The sequence below is a fragment of the Artemia sp. Qi Xiang Cuo genome, chromosome 11 (assembly GCF_049724085.1).
Source record: "Artemia sp. Qi Xiang Cuo chromosome 11, ASM4972408v1, whole genome shotgun sequence".
Classification (NCBI taxonomy): Eukaryota; Metazoa; Arthropoda; class Branchiopoda; order Anostraca; family Artemiidae; genus Artemia; species Artemia sp. Qi Xiang Cuo.
Genome location: NC_142804.1, coordinates 40,707,035 through 40,728,625, shown reverse-complemented (window position 1 = coordinate 40,728,625; position 21,591 = coordinate 40,707,035). Strand labels below are relative to the sequence as shown.

The window sequence follows — 21,591 nt, the reverse complement described above, 5'->3', positions numbered from 1 at the left end:
AATATTATCCTCATAGCTTCTGTTCATAGTCTATAAAACCTAGAGACAAAGGGTCTGATGAACAAGAAAATTCCCGATAATTAATGTAATTGTGAAAATTCCATCAATGCATTCCTTCCCTCTGCTTAAAATTAAACAATAAAATAAGGTTACAATGGAGTTATCTCATCAGGAGTTGCTTATCTACTCTTACAACAATGGTATTATGTTTGAGGGCAACCGATCTGGTTCACTCTTTATTATGTGAAAGCTACTGCTGCAACCATGATAACTATGCGAGCAATTATGGTGTCTATTTGACTTGAATACACTGAGCTAAGCAAAAATCGTCTGGATTGATTAATTTACTGATGCATCAAAAGATGAGACACTTTCCCAAAAAAGGTAATGTACATACACTATAATGGATTTCAAAAACTAAATTTTTTATTGCATAACAAGCCTGAAAATAAAACATTTGTCCAGAAAAACGAAGAAAAAACAACAATCCCTACTTTTACAAATCAACTTAAAATCTAAGACTGCATTACATTACCACAAACAATAAAACCAGGGTTCCTACTCATTTGGGTGAGCTACTTTTTGGTAAATACAACAATAATTTGTTTTGCTGTTACTGGCCTTGAAAAAAAAAAAATTGGCATGCATAAGATTTTTGAAATTTGGGTCGATCCTCAATTTTTAATTTCATAAATAAAAAAAATATCCTAGATTTAAGCCGGCTATAAAAGCGTGAAATTCAGAAACATTATTGTAAAAATAGTCTATCCTATGAATTGACGATGCTTCTTGCCTACAAAGTTCCTAGCGTTGGCTTTGCGGCAGTTGATATCAAGCCTCGCACTGCGAAGCAGAGATCAATCCATTGTCCCACCAAAGGCCGTTAAATGCAGAAATCTTAACCAGCTCAGATTTAAATTTCAAAACCAAGAAAAGTAGGAGCCTTAAACATATTTAGCAATCCGAAGTTTAATTTTCTAAAATCCAGTCACTCTTGAAACTATCCATAACATAACTAGAACAGACAATAAGACAGCATTTCACGAGCTCATGAGACGCGACATTTCCGTGTTAGCTTAGTCATACAACACCTTAAAGAATCACCCTACCCCTTCCATTATACAATTTTTAGCTTACTTGGCCAAACTATTTAGAATTTATCGGGTGCTCTTGCCATTACTTGCAGACAAACGAAAAACCGTTTTGTGCCCAAGATACGGATTTTTGACTCTAATATCAAAATTTGTAAAATTTATTTTTTGGATTAAACAGAGCAACATTTTTTTTAAGTTTATGAAAGGGTGGCCTCCAAAAACTGCCTAGCCTACCTACTCGAAAACTGCTAAAAATAAGTTCAAAGGAATTATCATTTGAGTAAAGTGGCCATTTTTGGAATTCCCAGTTATTCCATCCGCTTTTATTAACAAATTTGCCGACAAAAGGGAAGTAAATTCCACAATCTTTTTTAGTTAAATTTCACAGCCAAATCACAAATTCTCGACAGCTTTCGATCACTTCGAGTCCCCTAGAAATTACACTAATAGGTCATTTGTCTTTGTTACAGCTAATGAACGCCAAGGCTTGCAAAATTATTTTGAAGATATCGTATGATTTTAACTTTCTTTTAACATGGGACTTGGAGTCCAAAATTAAGAAATTGAGAATTATGATGAAGAATAAATTGTAATTGCGCTTAGACAGCTAGAAATCCATAAATTACCTTATATGACTTTTCACATCATTTGTTCTACCTCATTCAGAGTATGCTCGTCTAGACTGTCACTCACGACTCACCAAAGCACAAACAGAAAAAACAGAGACAAAACGAAAAAGGGTCATAAGGACAATACACAGTCAAGGAAAGCTCCCCTATTACTCTTTTTAAAAAAGTTCAAACAAGCGGCTCTATCTACGAGGAGACATTTTTGTGCAGAGGGTTTGGGCTTCAGGCTCTATAAGATCCTCGGGTTCTGTTTTTTTTTTCTAACTGCCTCACGTTCCCATCCGTACACGAAGGAAAGTCCCGTTCTTTGCCTTTTGGTGTCTATGCATAAAAGTTATATCAATTAGTCGTAATTTATTAATTTGTGGTGGATTAACTCTTAGGTAGCACAATACAAGCAGGCAAAGGGAAATAAAATGTCGTCTCTCTACATTCTATTTTGTTCTCTTTTAATTCCCCTTAGCAACAGAACAGATTAACGAAAAAAGAAATTAATTCAAATTTTGCTTGAAAACAGCTGTACAACACATGGGTAAATTACTTGTTTTCAGTGTAAACTGTTTTCTAAATAATGAATAGTAAACAATTTCGAAATTTAAAAACAAAATATTCATTAATTAAATCCACATGTTGTTTTCATTTTTAAAATCACAAAGGTCATACAAGGACCATTAAAGTCAATCAAGACCACATTTGAAAGTGGTGTACATGCTTCAAAACCAATATATAGACCTGTTCATCAGCAGGGCCACTACCACCGGTAGTTTTGCTTAGTTATAATTTAGTTATCTTTCTGTAGCAATTTTTGTAATTTTCTTTTGTTGTTGTAAAATTATACCTTGAAATTATTTCAGTCTTTTAGATTTCAAAATAAAAATAGTCACATTCGAAAGCACCAGAAAGAAAAACTTTCGAACACTCCGCTGAAAAAAAAAGAACTAACATAACTCGATACATATAATTTAGTTATTTAGTTATAGTCACCTTTCTGTAGTAATTTTCTTTAGTTGCTGAAAAATTAGAACTTCAAAGTATTTCAGTCTTTTAGTTTTCAAAATAAAAATAGTTGCATTTGAAAGCACCTCAAAGGAAAACTTTCGAAAACTTCGCTGAAAAGAAAGAACTAATAAGAAATCTAGTTGCTTTCCATCGTAGTCCTTTTCCCTTTAGTATGGTGATATTTAAACACTGTAATAAAGCAAGGTAAAAGGCCAATTTTAGGGGGTTTAGGTATTTAACACCAAAGCGGGGGAACAAAAAGGGATGTGGCGGTAAATGTTCATTTACTATATATCAGTTTTTATATCAATAGCTGTTTACTGATCGCCAAAATCTTTCGGTGATGAAATAAAGCCACAATGCCTGCTAATGAGAAACAAAATAAGCACTGCCCCTTTTATTTACTTTTACTACCACTAAATTTTAAACCACATAGATACTGATATTTACACTGGCCAAATTCTGTCCCCAGTTAGTATTGTACTAAAAATATAATAATAAACTCTGAGCTAATTCATAAGCCCATATTTCTGCAAATATTGTTGAGTGGACAAAGAGAAATTTGTTTCGCTAGGTGTACTATCTGTCTCATCAACTCGAATAGAAGTGTCCGTGCTTGGCAGGCTATACTTCTTGCTTAGGCGAGCTAAAGCAATACTAACTTCAGAATGGTTATCCTTTTTAAGTTGCAAACGTTGATTATCCCTGAAATGAGGCAAAATAATTGTTAGTTTTGTTGCCTTAAAGTATTGAGTAATAGGTACGATTTAGGATCAATTTTTTAACAATTATCTAAGAGTCGAGACAATCTTAGAAGAGAGGAAATTCAAATTAAAAAATAAAATAAAGAAAAAATCAAGTAAAAAAAAAAAAAAAAAAAAAACTTTTTTGCCCTCCTTAACCAATATTAGGTCTATTTATACCTGAAAAAGCAAGGCTGTTTCAGACTACATTCTTAAACTGTTTGACGTTGTATTGTTTAGATTATCCTTTGCTTTTTTTTTTTTGCCCACGTTTCCTTTAAAGTAGATGCTCACTAGACGTGAAATGCCATAAGTACTGATGGAGTGTTTTTCATTAAACATTTAAGTCCCTATTTTTCCTTTTTTTTAATGAAATATATGGTTGCTGAAGTTATCACCTAACAAATCCAAAAAATCAGATTTAATTTTTACTGTCCTCGACTTAACTTGACTTGTCTCCTGCCGGGCGCTACTTAGCGTAGAGAGTGAGGTCTGCCTCCTTAATCCACTTCAGTCCAAGGCGAACGTTTGTGTTTCACTCAGTCTGATGTTTGCCATAGTGAAAAACTCGGACAGGCTTTGCTCGTCCGAGTTCTGAAGTCGTCAAGAAGTCGTAGGGCGGGTAAATGTGGAGGTATTTGCAGCAGATTTTTAAACCATAGTGAGATGCGCTCGACTGTTTGTCGAAAACCGAGATTGCTTAGTGAGCTGCAACGGCTTCTTATTGCTGACGCAGTCGAACCATCACAGACCTTCGATCATCCTCAAGCTCTTTGAATGAAACACGTCAATGTCCTAGAACTTGCGGGTGATGCTTGCCACGTCTTAGCTCCGTAAAGCATCACAAGGCCCACGAGTGCGCTGAAAACCCGCAGTTTCGTTATAAGAATGATATTCGATTTTCGCCAGAGGTGCCGATTTAGGCCAGCCATGGCAGAAGACGCTTTGGATATTCTCACTTTGATACTGTCCTTGATGCTCTAAATCTATTTACAGCGCAATGATATTGCGAGGAAAAGAAAAAACAAAACCTCTTTGAAGTCAGGGCTAATTCTTGGGTCAAAAAAGGATAAAAGTATATGCAAAGCTAATAAATATCTCTGTTCGTTTGCAATTTTAATGTCACTTCACTTTCAATAAACGAGACTTGTTTTTTTTAAAGGCCTGTTTTTAAAAATCTTCTAGCACAGGGTTGCTTTCCTTTGAAGGTACAGTTGTCCCTGGAAATGAAGAGTTCGTTGTTGTTGGAATTTTTTACGGAAAAAAAGCACTGTCAAATTTACCTAATTATCTTTGTTTATTTTTTTTTTCACAGTTCAACATGACAATACTGATAAAAATGTGAAACTGCTCGAAGAGCATGCTAATGTTAAAACAACCAAAAGAAAAATCTTAGAAAGCCATGGTTGTTAGGAATAAATAAACCTAAGATCGGACTACTGCACGAATTTTTTTTTTTTTATTTCAACTTTCTTGATACTTTAATAGTTTGAACAAATCATTCAAAATTAAAAATAATTATAAAAAAGACTAAAATTAACAAAGCATATGGCTTAAATAGGGGTAAAACCATTTAAAATGAAGTTGAAAACAAAACATGACGTAGCATTCCTCTTATACGCTTACAGTAGATTGGAGTAAAGGCTTAGACAACAGCCGAGAGAACAAAGGAACTGATCACCAAGCCCTAGTTTCATAAAAGTCTTACTTTTACTTTCTTGAATCTCATTTTCATTCGACATTTTAATAAAAACTTGAAAACTATCTAAACTAGTGAACTGGTTTATTTTTGAACCACAAATTTGGATCCAGCTAAATTACTCCTCTCCCTCTAGTTTAAAGATATCTCAGTCTTAACTAGGAATAAGAAATTGTCAACAAAAAGACTCAAACAAGCGAAATCAAGCCTTTAACAAAGGGAGCTAAACCAACGACATCATCAAAAGGGGGAGGGGGAATCCTGCATCGTACCTCCTGCAGCACCCTATCTAGCATTTTTACTGGGAGGGGATTAAAAAAATCTTTCCATAGAATCCATCCTTTACGATGTATAGGCTTGGCCCATTGAAAAGATTAGTGATTACCATGGTTTCCGTGTTCCGAAATTTGTTTACATGTATTTTTGTTACTTTTGTACGATTCAGACAAAAATTTCGAAGGAGAGGGGGTCAAACCGGGTGGGTTTGGCCAAAATGACAAAGATTACAAGTTTCGATGAAGCCAATCAATCTGCCATGGTCTCACGCAGTCATGAAATCCAGAAACCTTTGCTTGAAATAAATCTTGAAAACCAGATCTAACGCAGGTAATACTGATTTGAAGGGTCAAGAAAAAGAACTGATGTCAAAAACAATAAGGATTGATGGCATAATAGAAGCTAGCAAAGAAGATTAAAGAGATGAGTTAAGTTCAAGGAAGATTAATTCTGGCAATGTCCCTGAAAATAGGGACAAACTAGCTATTGAAGCTGGATAGTTTATGTACAAACAAAATATCAACTCATTAACTTAAACAAAAAATCACTTTAAGCAAGTTATATTTCAAACATATCAAATAATTATCCTTAGTTCTGACTTTTTGTGAAGTGAGAACAACCGCCGAAATTGCTGGTCGTGGTTCACTCTCTACTAGGTGACAAATAATTAAAAAAAAACTATCTACTTGTCTTGTTTGATTTTATCTAGTAAAGAGCAATCGATGGCCCAAAGAAGCCGAGATAAAAAAGCGGGTTTTAACAATGAGATGCATTTTTTTAATTAGACTGACTTTTTTCAACAATAAATCTTAGGCTAGCCAGAATTAGTTTACGCGATAAAGCAGGCACTGTAAAGAGCGATGTAGGGCTGGCTGGATCAAAAGCTTAAAATTGCAGTGCCCCTTCTAAGCACCAAAAGTGATCGCAGTGCAACTAGCCCTCTCTTGACCCTTTTTGCTGGTTTGCTCATAACAGCCAAATCATCAAACATACATGCCTCCAGGGATAATAAAACTAATGCTGCACCAAGGGTGAGAACCCTAAATTAAGGGTATTTGGGGCACAAAGATACGTCAATTTGTTTGTGTCTGTTCGTTTTGAAACTCACATCTAAGTCATTGGGCTAAAGGAACTTCGATGAAAAACACAAATGGGATACCCCCCCCCTTGAGAAAAAGAGCTACAAAAAAAAGGCAACACACCCTTTGAATTGCCTGGAATTTACCTCTTTGGGTTCGAGAAGGACCCAGAGCCCACACAGACGCAAAAAAAAGAGTTGGCCAGCCAAAGTCGCAGAGGCTAAGTCTGGGGAGAAAATCTATACAGGACCTGCTGCACAAAGAGGGCATGCATAACATGGAAAAATATTTTCAGAGCAATACCACTTATTTGATGATGAGGTATGTTGCTGATGTGCAAATGTGTTGGTGTGCATAAAGCGCTGATCAACTATTTTAATGAAAATTAGAATTCAGACTACGTAAAGGATATGTACAAGAAAGTGTACAAGGTGTTTATACGTCAGTGCTATAATTATTATTTCAATTGTAATAGAATACAAATCGTATTATTATTTAGGACCAGTTGAATTCTCTTCCCAAAGCAGCACTTTTTCAGGCTAGATTTCTAAGATACCATCATTATAAACTAGACAATGGGAAAAGAAGAAATAAATGATAAGTTACCAACCTATAATTCCCTTCCTGGGCTCGTCTTTGAACAAAACTTGCTCCAAGCTCTGTCACTCTTTCAAGCGTTGCTTTCCTAATTGGAGTCATAGGCATGCTAGGTTTTGATCTTGGTTGGTTGGTAATTCTTCTAAAACCGTTAGGCGAACTTGAAACTTTTGGGGAGTTGTTTCTGAACGTCTGGTTTTCGTAGGGACCAAAACTAACTTGCTTTTTATGTTCAATTATATTTTTTACTTGATCTAATGCATATCCAAATTCTTTTTCAGATTCTTTGAACATGGTCTCATCTTCAGAATCACTTGTCTCATATTCCTCAATGTCAACAACAACAGGCTCTTGCACTATAGACGTTTGTTCATCAATTGTGGCAAGCTTCAAATCAGCAAATGTTAGCATTGAATTTTCGTTTTTCTCTTCTTGTGCACTTTCATCCTGATTTGAGTAATTTAAATTGTCTGTTATATTTTTAGAGGAATGAAAAAATTTGTTCTTGGGTTCCTTGCCTATTCCCTCTTTTTGTGAATCATTGCTAGCCGAAGGCAGACTTATATCACGCCCTCTTTGAGGATTAAGAACTTTATCTTTTGGAACCTTGTTTTTAGAAACAGATGTAGTATATTTTTTGCATTTGTTTTTCTGTGTTTCTTGGAATTTAGGAGATTGTCTTTTTTGACACAAAGAGTCTACTTCAGTGGTAGGTCTTGAAGTATCAACTTGATTGGAGCCAGCATTATGTAACTCTTTTGGAGACACATCTCTAGCATCTGAACAACTCAGCAGTGGAGAATTAGTAGAAGCACCAAGGACAAGATTAGGTTCAGACTGCCTTAGCTCAGCCAAGATTTCCTCTTTTAACTGTCTTTTAAGGTCTTCAGTCCCGGCATTGCCAACAACTCTGTTTGTTAATACACCAACTTGAGCAGTAGTACCATCAGTCCTTTCAATTATCGATCTTTCAACTCGCTTTTCTTCATAAAAGTATAGAGATCCCTGATTTTGAGGCTGATGTCTAAACAATAAAGATGCCATTTGCTCTTGTAAATGAATTATTTGTTCATTTTGTCTAACAATAGCTGCTAAAAAAGTGTCAATGTGATTATCAGATAACTGTTGATTGTATAGTGGTGTAGTTACACCTGGCTGGCTTAAGAAAATTTCATTCCTTGGTGATTCTGGTTTCCTTGGAAGGATTACTGATGGAAGTTCCAAGACTGGAGGTGCAAAATATTCATCTCTCTATAATAGAAAAATGTCCTATCAGTCTATATGCATCTTTTCAACTCAATCGAACCAGCAAAAAGGGGAAGATCCACCCAAAAGATTGAACCAAGGGATCTAGGACTCAGGAAGTTAGAAATTCTTAGGCTTTACCAAATGGCAAATAGAAAAATATGAGTAGGCAAACAATAACTTGAAAAAAAAAACACATTCTGTAATTATTCTTCAGGCGTTTAACATTTACTTTGTCCAGAGCAAGGCAGAGGGTAACTAAGATATATACGAAGCAAAGACTGTAGCAATTATAATTTTGTAAATAATAATCCTAGATATAATCCTCTCAAAAAGTGAGTTATAAGGATGTTTAAATTAGGGAATTTATGTTGGCTCTTTTTAGCATTAAATAAAAAAAAACAAGTTTATTTCAACTAAAAGTAAGGAGCGACATTAAAACTTAAAACGAGCAGAAATTATTCCGTATATGAAAGGGGCTTTGCCCTCCTCAATACTTAGCTCTTTACGCTAGAGTTTTTTATAGTTTCGAAAAATAAGTTGTGTGACAGATTCAAACTTTAGCGTAAAGAGCGAGGTGTTGAGGAGGGGACAGCTCCTTTCATATGCGGAACAATTTCTCTTCGTTTTATGTTTTAATGTCGCTCCTTACTTTCAGTTTAAAGAAACCTTGTTTTTTTAAATTTAATATCTGAACTTTTTTGAATTAATACAGCTTTGATTTTGGCTCACCGTACATGAATAATTAAAACGAAATTTACATATTAATTTTACTGTTTTTGGCTAAATGGGTTTCTCGAAAAGCCATTTCTTGTTCTGACGTAACTTACGAATTAACTTACGTAACGAACTTCAATATTCGTATGTTTTCATTACGTATATTAGGGAGTTTGCCCCCTAGTCGATACCTTGCTCTTTACACTAAAGTTCGAATTTTGTTCGAATCAAAAACCCCTGAATCACAAAGGCCGGTTAATTAGCTCTTTTGAAAGTACTAAAAAACTTTAGCGAAAAGGGCGAAGTATTGACTAGGGAGCAAACCCCTCATATAGCAATAATTTCTATTCGTCTTAAGTTTTAATATTGCTCCTTACTTTCAATTGAAAAAACTATTTTTTTTATTTAATTTCTGATCGTTTTTGAAATAATGCTGGGAAACCGGGCACCCCTTCATATAAATGTCCATTCCCCCAGGGAGACATCCTCCATTGAAAGATCCTCCCCGTAACCCCTTACTACGACCCCCCCCCATCAGAAAAAAAATCCCTCCTGAAACGTCTTTATACTTCCCAATAACCAATACTATATGTAAACAACGGGCAAAGTTCAAAACTTGCAGCCCTTGCCCCGGGGACTGTGGGGGATTAAGTCATCCTCAAAGACATATTTATTAGATTCTGGACTATGCTAAACAAAATGGCTCTCTCAAAATTTTGATTGGGTGACTTTGGGAAAAAATGAGTGTGTGAGGGGGCCTAGTTGCTCTCCAATTTTTTGGTCACTTGAAAAGGACCCTAGAACTTTTAATTTCTGTTCAAATGAGCCCAACTACGATATTCTAGGACTAATGGATCGATACGATCACCCCTGAAAAAAAAAAAAACAACAAACAAATAAACACGTATCAGTGATCTTTTTTCTGGCAGAAAAAATATAAAAAATTCCACATTTTTTCAGATAGGAGCTTGAAACTTCTGCAGTAGGGTCTTCTGATACGCTGAATCTGATGGTATTATTTTCATTAAGCTTCTATGACTTTCAAGGGATGTTTCCCGCTTTTTTCAAAAATCAGGAAGATTGTTTCAGGAATGTAGCTTTTGAAGGTCAAAACTAAACCTGTTGAAGCTCATATATTTGAAATTAGCATAAAAATCTCGTTTCTTCTACGTACTTATTGATATCACAATACTTTCTTTTAGAGTTTCGGTTACTATTGAGCCGGGTCCTTCCTTACTTACAATTCGTTACCACGAACTGTTTGATTTTATGAGGAGATTTGTGAAATATTACAAATTTACAGTTAAAACTTGTTTATCTATTTTAAGTCTGCAGTAAATTGTTACCATTAAAAGAACTGAAATTAATAAACATTTCTATCAACATCCAATAGGCTATGAATAAAAAGAAGTTCATTTAAAACAATAATTTTATTATCAAAAGATTGCTACACTTACAGTTACTTTTCGACATAATCACCAAAAAGATTAAGACATTTGTCATATCTGTGTACAGACTTTTCAATACCCTCTTCAAAAAATACTGCTGCTAATGAATTCAAATTATCCTTGGCGTTGGTTTGAAGTTCTTTAGTTGTTTGAAAGCACTAGGCCTACCTTTCAAGCCACAGGTTCAGTTCAGGAATAAAATGAAAGTCACTGGGCGCTAAGTCAGGACAATATAGTGGATGATCAAAATATCCAATTGTTTGAAAAGCCGTTGAGTTGTATCAGCATTGTGTATACAAACATTGTCATGGATCACAACAACTACAGCAGTCACTTTTCCTGTTGATTCAGTCATTGCTGCATAGCTGTTTATTGTGAAACTTAACGTCATTTGCGTAAAGCCACTCAAAACAAATGAGGAGGAAAGCTGACTGCTGGATTTGTTTTATCCGTGACAGTGCCCATCCAGACACTGCTGGTGTAATTCAATGGCTTCTCAAACACTTACAATGGGACATTTTGGATCATTCGTCGTATAGGCTGTTCCTGACTTAGTATCTAGTTATATGAATTTATCTCTTTTTTATACCTTATCGAGGGGTAAAAAAAAAGACCCTCGTATGTTCAAATGGACGAATTCTATAAGGCATCATTTGAAAAGAAGGGGTCTGAAAAAATGGCAAAGATTTTAAAAGCCGAGAGCCCAATGGAGAAAATTCAGGGAAACACGGGAAGCGTCGAGTGACTTGCCCCCAACCACGCATAACAATCCCGGCCGAATAAAGGAAATTATCTGCGCTATGCAGACCATTGGTCTGCTCGTAAAAAAATCTGAATTTTGTGATTTTCAACTTACAATCTAAGCTGGTATCCTAATGATATTCAACACTTAAAATTAAACTTAAGGATTAACCCCTCAGAGAATGGGCCCATTAAAAATTTTCCATTTTCCAAGGGAAAATCGTGAAGAGTACTACAAAAATAGTTTAAATGTGTACCTATAGAGAGGGGACGCATCTTTGCCTTTTCCATAGGATGACCTTCATTACAAAACGCCTTTACAGTTCACTTTTATTAGTATAAAGTCTTTTATTTTCTTTTTTAGAAAAGTTGCTAGATATAACTGTGCTAAAATGCACAAACTACAATGTAAAACTTAATTAAAACCTTTGTAATGTAACAACCTCCAATGAAACCGTTTAAATACAATTTAATCTATACAACGGAACAATTGAACGAGCCCGTTTAAGCCCCTTTGTGTCAATGCATTATACATTACCCCCTTCCCAAATACTTTGGTTTTTCATTAGTTTTTCAAAAATATGGTATTTAGGGGTTTTTGAGCTTTGTAACTACAAATTTGAGGATAGTTTTGCAACACAGATACCCAAAATGATAACACATTTAGTCATGGGCGTAGGCAGCATTAGCCAGCATATTGTCTAGGGGGGGGGGTGCAGTCGATAGTGTGATGGAGTTTTATCCACTGCTTTTTCCAAACCATCTGCTTTTTCAGCCATATCTAATGTATATTTGAAGGTCTAGGGGGAGGGGGCAGCTGCCCCCCCCCCCCTAAGCCCATGCATTTAGTATTTGTTTTGAATGTGGAGGCTATTTCAAACGTTGCTGACGCAATAGCCATATGACTTCCTTCCAAGTGATAGACTACACTAGGCTACTCTTATACAGTACAAATAGTCTTGTAATAACACTTTCCCTAACCAGTTTAAAGTACACCCTGATGGCCCAAATAGGAGCTATAGGAGCATTTGAAGCTATTTTTACTTATTATTTAACTATTATTGCAGTAAAGACTAAACTCCCCTCCCCAAATACTGTTCAGTTCTGATTGCGTGTATAACTTCCTGGGACTGTGAACAGTCATGTAAACAGAGAATCCTTTAAGCAGCTATTACAGTTGTTGCCTCTTGGACCCTACTTCATCTATGCCTAAACCTAGTTCCATACTTTAGTAGGGAGGCCCCAATAGATACGAACAGGCACCACTGCTGCCATCTATAATCCAGTCTAACGCTGACAGGACATAATTTATGCATGTTTTTATAGTTTTTCTCTCTGACGATGTTTTTTCATGGTTTTTCTCACTGTGGATGTTTTTTCATGGTTTTTCTCACTGTTGATGGTTGTTTGATGGTTATGAGTGTTAGTCAATTTGTTTGTTGTTTTCTTGGATGTCAATATAAGTTCACATCAACAATTGCTGGATTATTGATCGAATCTAACGGGTCAATGACACCTCTTTCAAGGTCAATTTGTTCCTTGTTTCCGAGTCTATTTATCCGCTAACGGGACAAGATCACGTGTCTCTTTCTAAGCCAATCAGGGAGTCGGAAATATTAACGGGACAGGATTGCAGAGAATATAAGGAAAGGATTTTTGCTATAGTTGTTATTACTGTGTGAATAGAATTCAAGGAGTGAGAACAGTTTGACTTCACTCATTAGGATATATTTGTAATAATGAGTGGAACGTTTACACTATTAGAAGTTGATAGTGGAGTTCGTAGCAATGATACAAGAGCACCAAATATTGCAATGGAAATCAAGAGAGGATCACGACTTTATCTGGAATAGGATGAAGCATATGCAATATATGTGATATCCTTCAGCAAATTTAAAATGGAGGATCAATTATGCTTCGCTGCAAAAGTTGATATAACACATGTGAATAGACTTCAAAGTGCTTTAAGTGCATTAGTGAAGCATATCGAAGACAATAAGCCGTATCACTAATTGTACATGTGTAATATTATTGTTGTAGATATATAAAAAAATTGATTCGAAATTGAAAATGTTCCCTTTCTTTTTGTTAGATTAAGTAGAACGAATCATGGTCAGCCTAGAGTCTGCAGTGACAGTGATAGGATTAAAAAATGAATAAATTTGAGAAACAGAGAATTGGGTCGAATCTTGTGATTATGGAAAAACATTTGATTTTGGATGATGATTTTTTCGAGTTATCCCTTCAACGAAAGATATTCTCACAGGGAAGACTTGATAATATAATGAAAACTGATTCTCCCCCATTGGACTATTCTATGAAACTTGTACGATGCGACCCAAATGCTTATACTCAATTTATTGATATATTAATTAGAACAGAGCAGAATAATATCGTGGATATACTTTTGAAAACATTACCATAGATTCATAGTAGATGGCTCCCCCATTCGAAAAAGGTAGCGTCACAGAGTTACTCCTCTCCCATTCTTCCCTCTGAATTTTATCGAACGAGGATATGTTTCGTTTTAGCTGTGAGAGAGTTGACATCGGAAACCAAAAAAAATGTTCTATACATGTCCACTATGCATGTACACTCTTGGCAGCCGGTCATCATGTGAGAATTGTACAATTATTGATGACTATAATGAAAAGTGCAAATTATGTACTCTTGTAAATTACAAAGAATCCCAAACGTGATTTTAGTTTATTTCTACGAGATTGGTATCGTCGTGGATTTAAATTATTTTGGGAGGAAGAATCAGGTCTACGATTCAACTGTTGGGGTAACAAGACAATTTGGTTTCTATGTCATGTCATCGTTGTGACGACACTACCTATTGTGACTATAAACCTAGTGATTTTTATTTGGCAGTTACCGAATGTGATTCACCATTTGAAAACATTGTATATAATGCTGCTCCAAAGGGACCAATTAAGACACGTGAATTTTACATATAGGACTGTAAATAGTATCATTAACTATAAGTAGAGATATGACAAGCGTGAAGTTGCAAATTACTGAATAAAATTCAACCCTTAATTTGAAACAAATAAAGATCAATATACAGTGAATTCAAATGATTTAAAAGAATTATTGGTTCACGACAGTTGCCTATACACCGAAGAAGAAGAAATCTAAAGTGAAGAATAAAGACATTGTTGTATACATTTTTCATTTATTAATAAACAAATTCACATACATTTTTAAGCACTTTACTCGTAGGGCACTAAAATCAATATTACACAGGTCTGAGAGGACATTTTCCACCATAAAGTCGTTCAGATGTGGATTGTCTACATAAATGTTGAGAAACTGCTTGAAAGTATAGCGGCGACATCTGAACACAAAATATAGTAGTGCATGGAAGCCACAGCTTTTAGTCGTCAGATCCTGCACTCTCCTCAAATTTTGAATAATAGTTTTCCCACTGCTCTCAATATACGTGCTGATGTGTGGAGTGTAGAAGGTATAGGGTAGGCCAAGAGAATCCAAAAATTCTATATTCTTCATTGTTTGAAAGATGCCCAAACAATGGCCAGTATTCACAGTCAACGGACTGCTATTAACAATGATTAGGGTATTGTTGGCACTTTGAATTTTTTAAAGAAAGTCCAAGGGCAGACAATAGGATCTGTATTTGGACATGTAGGGGTCCATATTAAATACGTTGATTATTTGACTGGTGTTCATGGTGCCAAACCTAATAGAACACTGCCTACGGGAGTGATTTCCCAACAGGTTTCAAATTGATTTAGTGAGATTAGTGCAGTACTCTCAGCTAATGGGTCGGCAAATGTACACTCTAAACGCACACTCCCCGTTCGTACTATACTCATATCCTGGGTGCCAGACAAATCCAATACAATGATACCATGTGTTTTGGCAAACATTTCTTCGGTTATACCATTTTCAAATAGTTGTGAAGCATGATCTAGGGTTTGCATGGTCAACTCATACAATGTCCTAAAGGATTTATCAAAAGATAGATTGTACAGTAAATAAAAGTTCAAATAGGGATAAAATCCTTTTAATAGACAGTGATGATAGAAATTCACAAAAATACCAGATATTTCGGTCACATATACAGTGACCGTCATCAGTACTGATTTACTACTGATGACGTCTTACTACTGATGACGGTCACTGTATATGTGACCGAAATATCTGGTATTTTTGTGAATTTCTATCATCACTGTCTATTAAAAGGATTTTATCCCTATTTGAACTTTTATTTATCGTCATGGAAAGGCAGTGTGGTCTCCGAAATTATCTAAGATTGTACAGTGGGATTCCATTTACTTTGCAGAAGAGATGAAAGCCCAAACATTTCAAATTTATGTGGGCATCCAGTCCACGATTTTATTGCACTAGCGCTTTTTACAAATGCCAATGCCAATTTTGACGGAATTTCTCCATTGATAAAGTATGAGTCAGTGAAGGTGCATGAGCCTTTGGTGATATGAAGCTGATTGGTGATTGTAGGAGGTACAAGTAATTTAGTATTATTTCCACTGGCTCTCAGTTTCTCCACTACCAAAACAACGGAACTAATAACCAGCTGTTTGCGTACATGTAGTATTGCCAAGGTGAGGGAGAGAGTTACATCAGGATTGGCAGCAAGTTCTTTTCGTAAAATGAAATTGGATGGTGCAAGCGTCAATTTTTATATCCACTTTAACATTGGGTGGTAGCCATTGGGGTATATTAAATATTTCATGATATATTTTTCCAACTAGATGTAATTCACTAGTTGTAGCATTTTTAACTGCATCTGTACTTTCAGTATTAGTAATATATTCATATCCATTGGAGGTGTCTCTCAATTCTTTTTATGACTTGGGTGCCATCAGCATGACTTGCATATAGCTTGTATAATTTGAGATATTGTTGCTTGTGCTCACCAGTGTAGCATTTATGTAGACTCTGATTTGACGAAATAAATTATGTAATATACAATTTTCATAGGATATTCCATCGGCAAGAATTGGCAATGTATTATCGGGTTTCCGGACTTTCATTCGTAAATCTAAAATGTCTAAGACATGTCCATAAAGTAGTCTTCATTGGAATAAATTTGAAAGTGGATATTATCGTGGAGGGGTTGTTGTGGAAAACATTGTTCATAGTATCCATGTTTTACACTCACATCAACATTTTCAGCATTGAATAGATTCAATGAGGTGATTGAAGGTTGGGAATCCTTATGCGGTAGATATGAAATCTTAAGAAAAGAAATCTAGTTTTGATCTAACAATTCTCTTCCTGAGGCTCTTTCTTCTACTATTTACTGTACGTGTCGGCTTTTTCCTTCTTTTCTTTGACAGGGGTGATGTCTTTCGTTTCTGACCTGAGTAGAGACTAATGAGTGGTGCACTGTTTTTCCGACCTTTTTAAACCTTTTCCATTTTGTTTTAATCTCTCACCAAGGGTTCACGCACTGGACCTAAGATTTTCCGAAGCACTTTTTTAAAATCCTTGCCAGAGCTCTAATCGTATAGTGTAGAGGACGCAAAATCTGTCGCAGCCGGTACAATACATTTTCTAGCCGGAGTAGTGCAGAGCGAAACAGCTTAGCAAACCAACCGCCAAGACCATAGTCAGACATCGACGAGCGACCTTTGTAATAGTCCATTCCATTGCCCAGTTGTCTTGGGCCAAGAATATTTACATAACAGTCAATATCAGGACAAATGAATACCACTTTTCTATTAGACATTATTTTGCTGTTGTTGAATGGGTCGAAAAACGCATGTAACCACAGCCAAATCTTTTGAAATCACCTGAGGGTCCAATAATTAAGTACTTAGTGCTATTTGGTAGAGTACCGAATAGAAAGTGTTTACAGGAATGTGCTCAAGATGCTTTATGTTGCAATGATGAATGTATTCTTTATTGACTTTTCGTTCAAGAACTCGTAGGAGGAGAACATTGCTATTGCCAACTCGAGATGTTTCCACAAATGAAGCGTAGAGAAATATACAAATGTCCTTGGAGAAGGCAGGTGGGTAGTCAGCAAAAATAAAATTAGCGTTTCCAGCACTTTTACCATTGATTATATTGAGCCTAAAGCCAAGAACATCTTTTAGATTATCATTGAGAATGATCTTTTCATCGGCAATGGGTGAACTAATGTAGATCTTGCCCTCTTCCTTTGAATAGTTGAAATAAAAGGCTCCTTTTTTACGAGTGGAGATTCTTTTATTGATAGAACGACATAAATCATTCATACAGGTGAATTCTTCGTAGGGTAATTCAATATATGGATAATTCATCCAATTGATCTTTTGAATTTGTTCTTTATCAAATGAGGGTGGCGACCAATCATAGGGTCTAATTTTTATATCATATATGTGATCTTTTCTCAGGATATCATATGTATTTTTGAGAATACAGTCGACAAGAGCCACTTCATACGCGCCATCGAATTTGACGGTTGGAGAAAGTTTTGTCCAAAAATTACTTGTTTTATTCAAATCATTGTAGAGAGGATCAGAAACATTGGACATGAAATTCAAAAGGAAATCATTGGGCATTGTTAATATCTTCAACACTGACCCAAGAATCAAAATCAGAGTTGTATCCTAGCCACCGAACAAGCAACTGTCTCTTGCCCCTGCGAGTATGACTCTTTAATATCTTTTCAATTTGATAAATTTCAGAAGTGTTTCTAACTTTTTGTAGTTCATATTCATAAAAACCGCAGATAATCTCATCATCTTTGGTCTCTCATAGTCGATAAGTCATGGGTGTAGTTCCTAGAATTCTAGACACTTTAAAAAGTTCAGTGCTCCATAAATAATCCAACTTTTCAAAGATATTGGTTATTCTATTAATTAGAACAGTATCACCAATATTGAATTTCTTCTTTTTCTTCTCATTTACACTACCATTGGAATATTGTTTTAGAAAAGCATCAAATGTATTTTCACTGCAATGAACGTCCTGAGGGCTTGAGTTGGACAGGGATCGATGTGGTAGTTGGTTGTATTTGCATGATTTTATCTAAATCATGAATAAAAGCAGCAGTATTTTTCAGCGTGCAATATCTTGAAATTAATAGACGAAACGTTCTTATTAATCGTTCAGCTAATGCAGCCTTTATCGGGCTGTGACTATGATAGAGTGTTGTATTATATTTCAAAAGAACCGTTTGCACATGAGGATTAACAAATTCACTACCGCGATCCGATTGAATTTTTATATAGCAATCCTGTTCAAGAATACTTTCTAAAGCCTGAGCAACTTCCACGCCTCTCTTTGATCGCAATGGAATGTAATATGCATAGCGACTAAAGACACTGATTGCCACTAGAATATTTTTGTAGGGTTCATTTTGACGCTGTTAGTTCATATACAAAGTCGGGAGACCAGTCTACGCCGCAGGCAGAAAAAAAAAGGCTAAACTTTTTTAATACTGTTTACCATGAAGCGGGCAATTTTAGAGAGGTATAAAAGCCGGCTCAACCTCTATCCACCCTACAGCTTTTTTAATGTGCTGCCATCTGTTAGATGTAACTTTAGAAAGCGTTGTGGGGGAACTTCCCGCTTCACCAATATTTTCATAAACATGTTTCAGAACTTTATCCATTTTGAATGCAAACACGTAGTGTAATGTCCACTCCCCTTTAGCACACTGGAGGGTAAATCAATCCGTCTTCACTTTTGACTAGCAGCCACTGGTGCTATAAAACCATTGCTGCTGCTGCTGACGATAGTATTTTCCAAGATTGAAACTTCTTCTTTTTTAAATGGTGGTGTTGGCGTTGTTTGAGGACTATATTCTTTTAGTTTCTTTAGAATTTGCGTATTGCCAATAAGACTTTTGGGGAAGTTTGATGCATTTAGAAAGGAGTATAGATTATTGTCAAATGATAAAAATCCTTTACGATTCATCACCATGTCACAAATTAAATCAACTAGATTATTACTTTTTGCTTGAATTATAATTCGTTTTCCTCTGCTATCGACTTAAACTTGATGTTCACCACCACTCTCCAACATGAAATATGCTAATACTCTTTTACTCTGTTCTCGATAGGTCACTGGCAATAGGTTTCCAATTCACGACACTTTAAAATTCAATTCCTTCTCCTTTGACTGCACTGCTGAATCTTGAGATGTTTCCTGTTTAGGGGGATCTGTGACGGCGGGTCTCTCACGATAAGGTCTATGTTTGTCCACACGTCGCAATGCATCTTGAAGAAAAACTAGCTTTTTATCATCGGCAATATTCTCATCATTAATGAATTTGCTGAGATTGTCTTCAAAATGTTCCACGGGCGAGAGGACAAGTTCAAATAGCGTCAATTTGTAGGGTTTAGCCATCTAAATAAAACTGTTTACAAGTCCGGCAATCATTGGTAGTAAAAACGTAAAAAAGGTACCGCCCGCTTTAAGGAAACGTTTTCTTTCTAACAATTTTTCTTTGTTTTTGCAAGCCAAGGCACGTACAGTGGAACGATGTTTCCTTGTTTGTTGTCTAACACCTTCTGGCAAGTGTACATTGCCCTCAGTTAAATTTAAACAAAGTTCAGATATTAGATTAATGAAATCATTGTCAACACCATGTTTTAGTATGGCCTTCCTGAGTGGAGGTTTTGTAAGTGCCTAAAAGGGAAAATAAATGCCGTTGTTCGTGTAGTTTCTTCAGTGTCATGAGGGCAACTAATAGCTTTTTCTACTGTTCACTGGAAGATAAACATTAATTTCTTTGTCGGAAATATCTGTGACTACACGTAGATCCTCGGGTGTGCTCTGATTAAGATCTAGCAAAATGTACCCGTAGGGCTTATTTGTCGCCTGAGTGTACGCTGACAGCAAAAATTTGGGGGCTCCTGGATATATTTGCTTATTGAGAGTTATTAGCGAGCTAGAATCACGAACAACTCGGTAAATAATATAGATGGTGCAATTCAAAGCAAGGGTTCTCATACATTTGCTCTGATAAACAGATCGTGTAGAACTAGGGTTATGAAAATGTGTTCATGATGAGAGCGAACGGTAAACAGGTGCAGCATTTCCTGTAAGAACTGTTCAATTGATTCAGCCAAATCATCAACAATCAGCCACGAGCTTGGTTCAATACTATTGAAAACATCAAGTCCCCGTATGAATTGTATTAGCAAGTATGTGGCAATAGCTTTTATTTGATCGTAGAATTCCTGCCAAATACTATAGCAATAGGAAATTTTTGCGGCTTTTCCGAAAACATTTTATTACAATTTTGAATTATTTTAGCTAAAAGTGTCGTTTTCCCAGACATTGACGGGCCACACAGAAACGATCTGAATGTTGACAACAGTCGGACTACAACTAACTGTAAACCATACTTGTCTAATAAATAAGTAATAATAATTTCCCATAGATCTAGCTACGTTAACAAGAAGACCAAAAACAATATTTCTTTCATTTATTAACATAAAAACACTTGAAAAGCATGAGTAACACACACTATTTGTTCAAGAAGAACATTTATTATCATAAAACTTTTTTTGTACAGCAAGAACAACAACACCATTTGTACAACAACATTATTTTTTCACTTATTGAACAACAACATTTGTTCAACAAGAACAACAACAACAATATTTATTATCAAAAACACTTTTTTTTAGCAAGAACAACATACACTATTTGTACAACAACATTTACTGTCATAAAAAACACTTTTTTTGTACATCAAGAACACCAACAGTAATAGTACACACACATATTTTTATATAACAGTACTATTTGCACAACAACACTTATCGACATAAAAAAAAACTTACAACACGAACACGAATAGCACGGTTGAACACTATGAATTTAAAAGATGCCCTCCGCCCCCCCGGGGATCGCGGGCGGGACCCCCCTTAACCTCCCGGGAGCCGCGGGCCAAAGGCCAGTGGCGGGCGGTGCACCCCCCGCCCCAGGGTCGCTGTGGAAAAACTGTATACAATAGTCGCCGCTGCTGCTGCAGGTTAAGTTAGGTTTGAACATTTAAGTTAATTTTATCAGGTTAGGTTAGGTTGGGTTAATTTATCAGGCGAGGCTGGGTTGGGTTAAGTTAATTTAATTTATCCAGACCGAGTTGGTTGCGATAGTCTACACATTCAACCCGGTCTGAAATTCGATAGTGGCCGTGGGGGAGTACATTTACACCATTCTCGATTACAAAGACTTTGTCGGATATACAAGACCTGGCATTCTTTTCAACTCTAATAGTATAGTTTTTATACTGCAGAGAGCGAATTGCAAGCACTTGTGCTCTTGGCACTAGACTACTCTCTACACAGTTTCTGTAGACACTCATGTTGAAATTGTTCTTTACAAAATGTGT

General features: G+C 35.9%; 1 protein-coding gene across 3 annotated transcripts in view; it reads right to left on the bottom strand.

The window, feature by feature from the left end:
• Positions 1 to 396: 396 nt before the first annotated feature.
• LOC148946972 (uncharacterized) overlaps positions 397 to 21,591 on the bottom strand; it is a 105,481-nt gene continuing 84,286 nt past the window's right edge. For all 3 annotated transcript variants that reach the window (XM_089096775.1, XM_089096774.1, XM_089096773.1), the window contains exons 2-3: positions 7,130 to 8,367; positions 397 to 3,427 (exon numbers count right to left, since the gene is read on the bottom strand). In XM_089096775.1, coding sequence (XP_088952901.1) covers positions 3,232 to 3,427; positions 7,130 to 8,160 — 1,227 coding nt within the window. In that variant the 5' untranslated portion in view covers positions 8,161 to 8,367 and the 3' untranslated portion in view covers positions 397 to 3,231. The remainder of the gene's footprint in view (positions 3,428 to 7,129; positions 8,368 to 21,591) is intronic.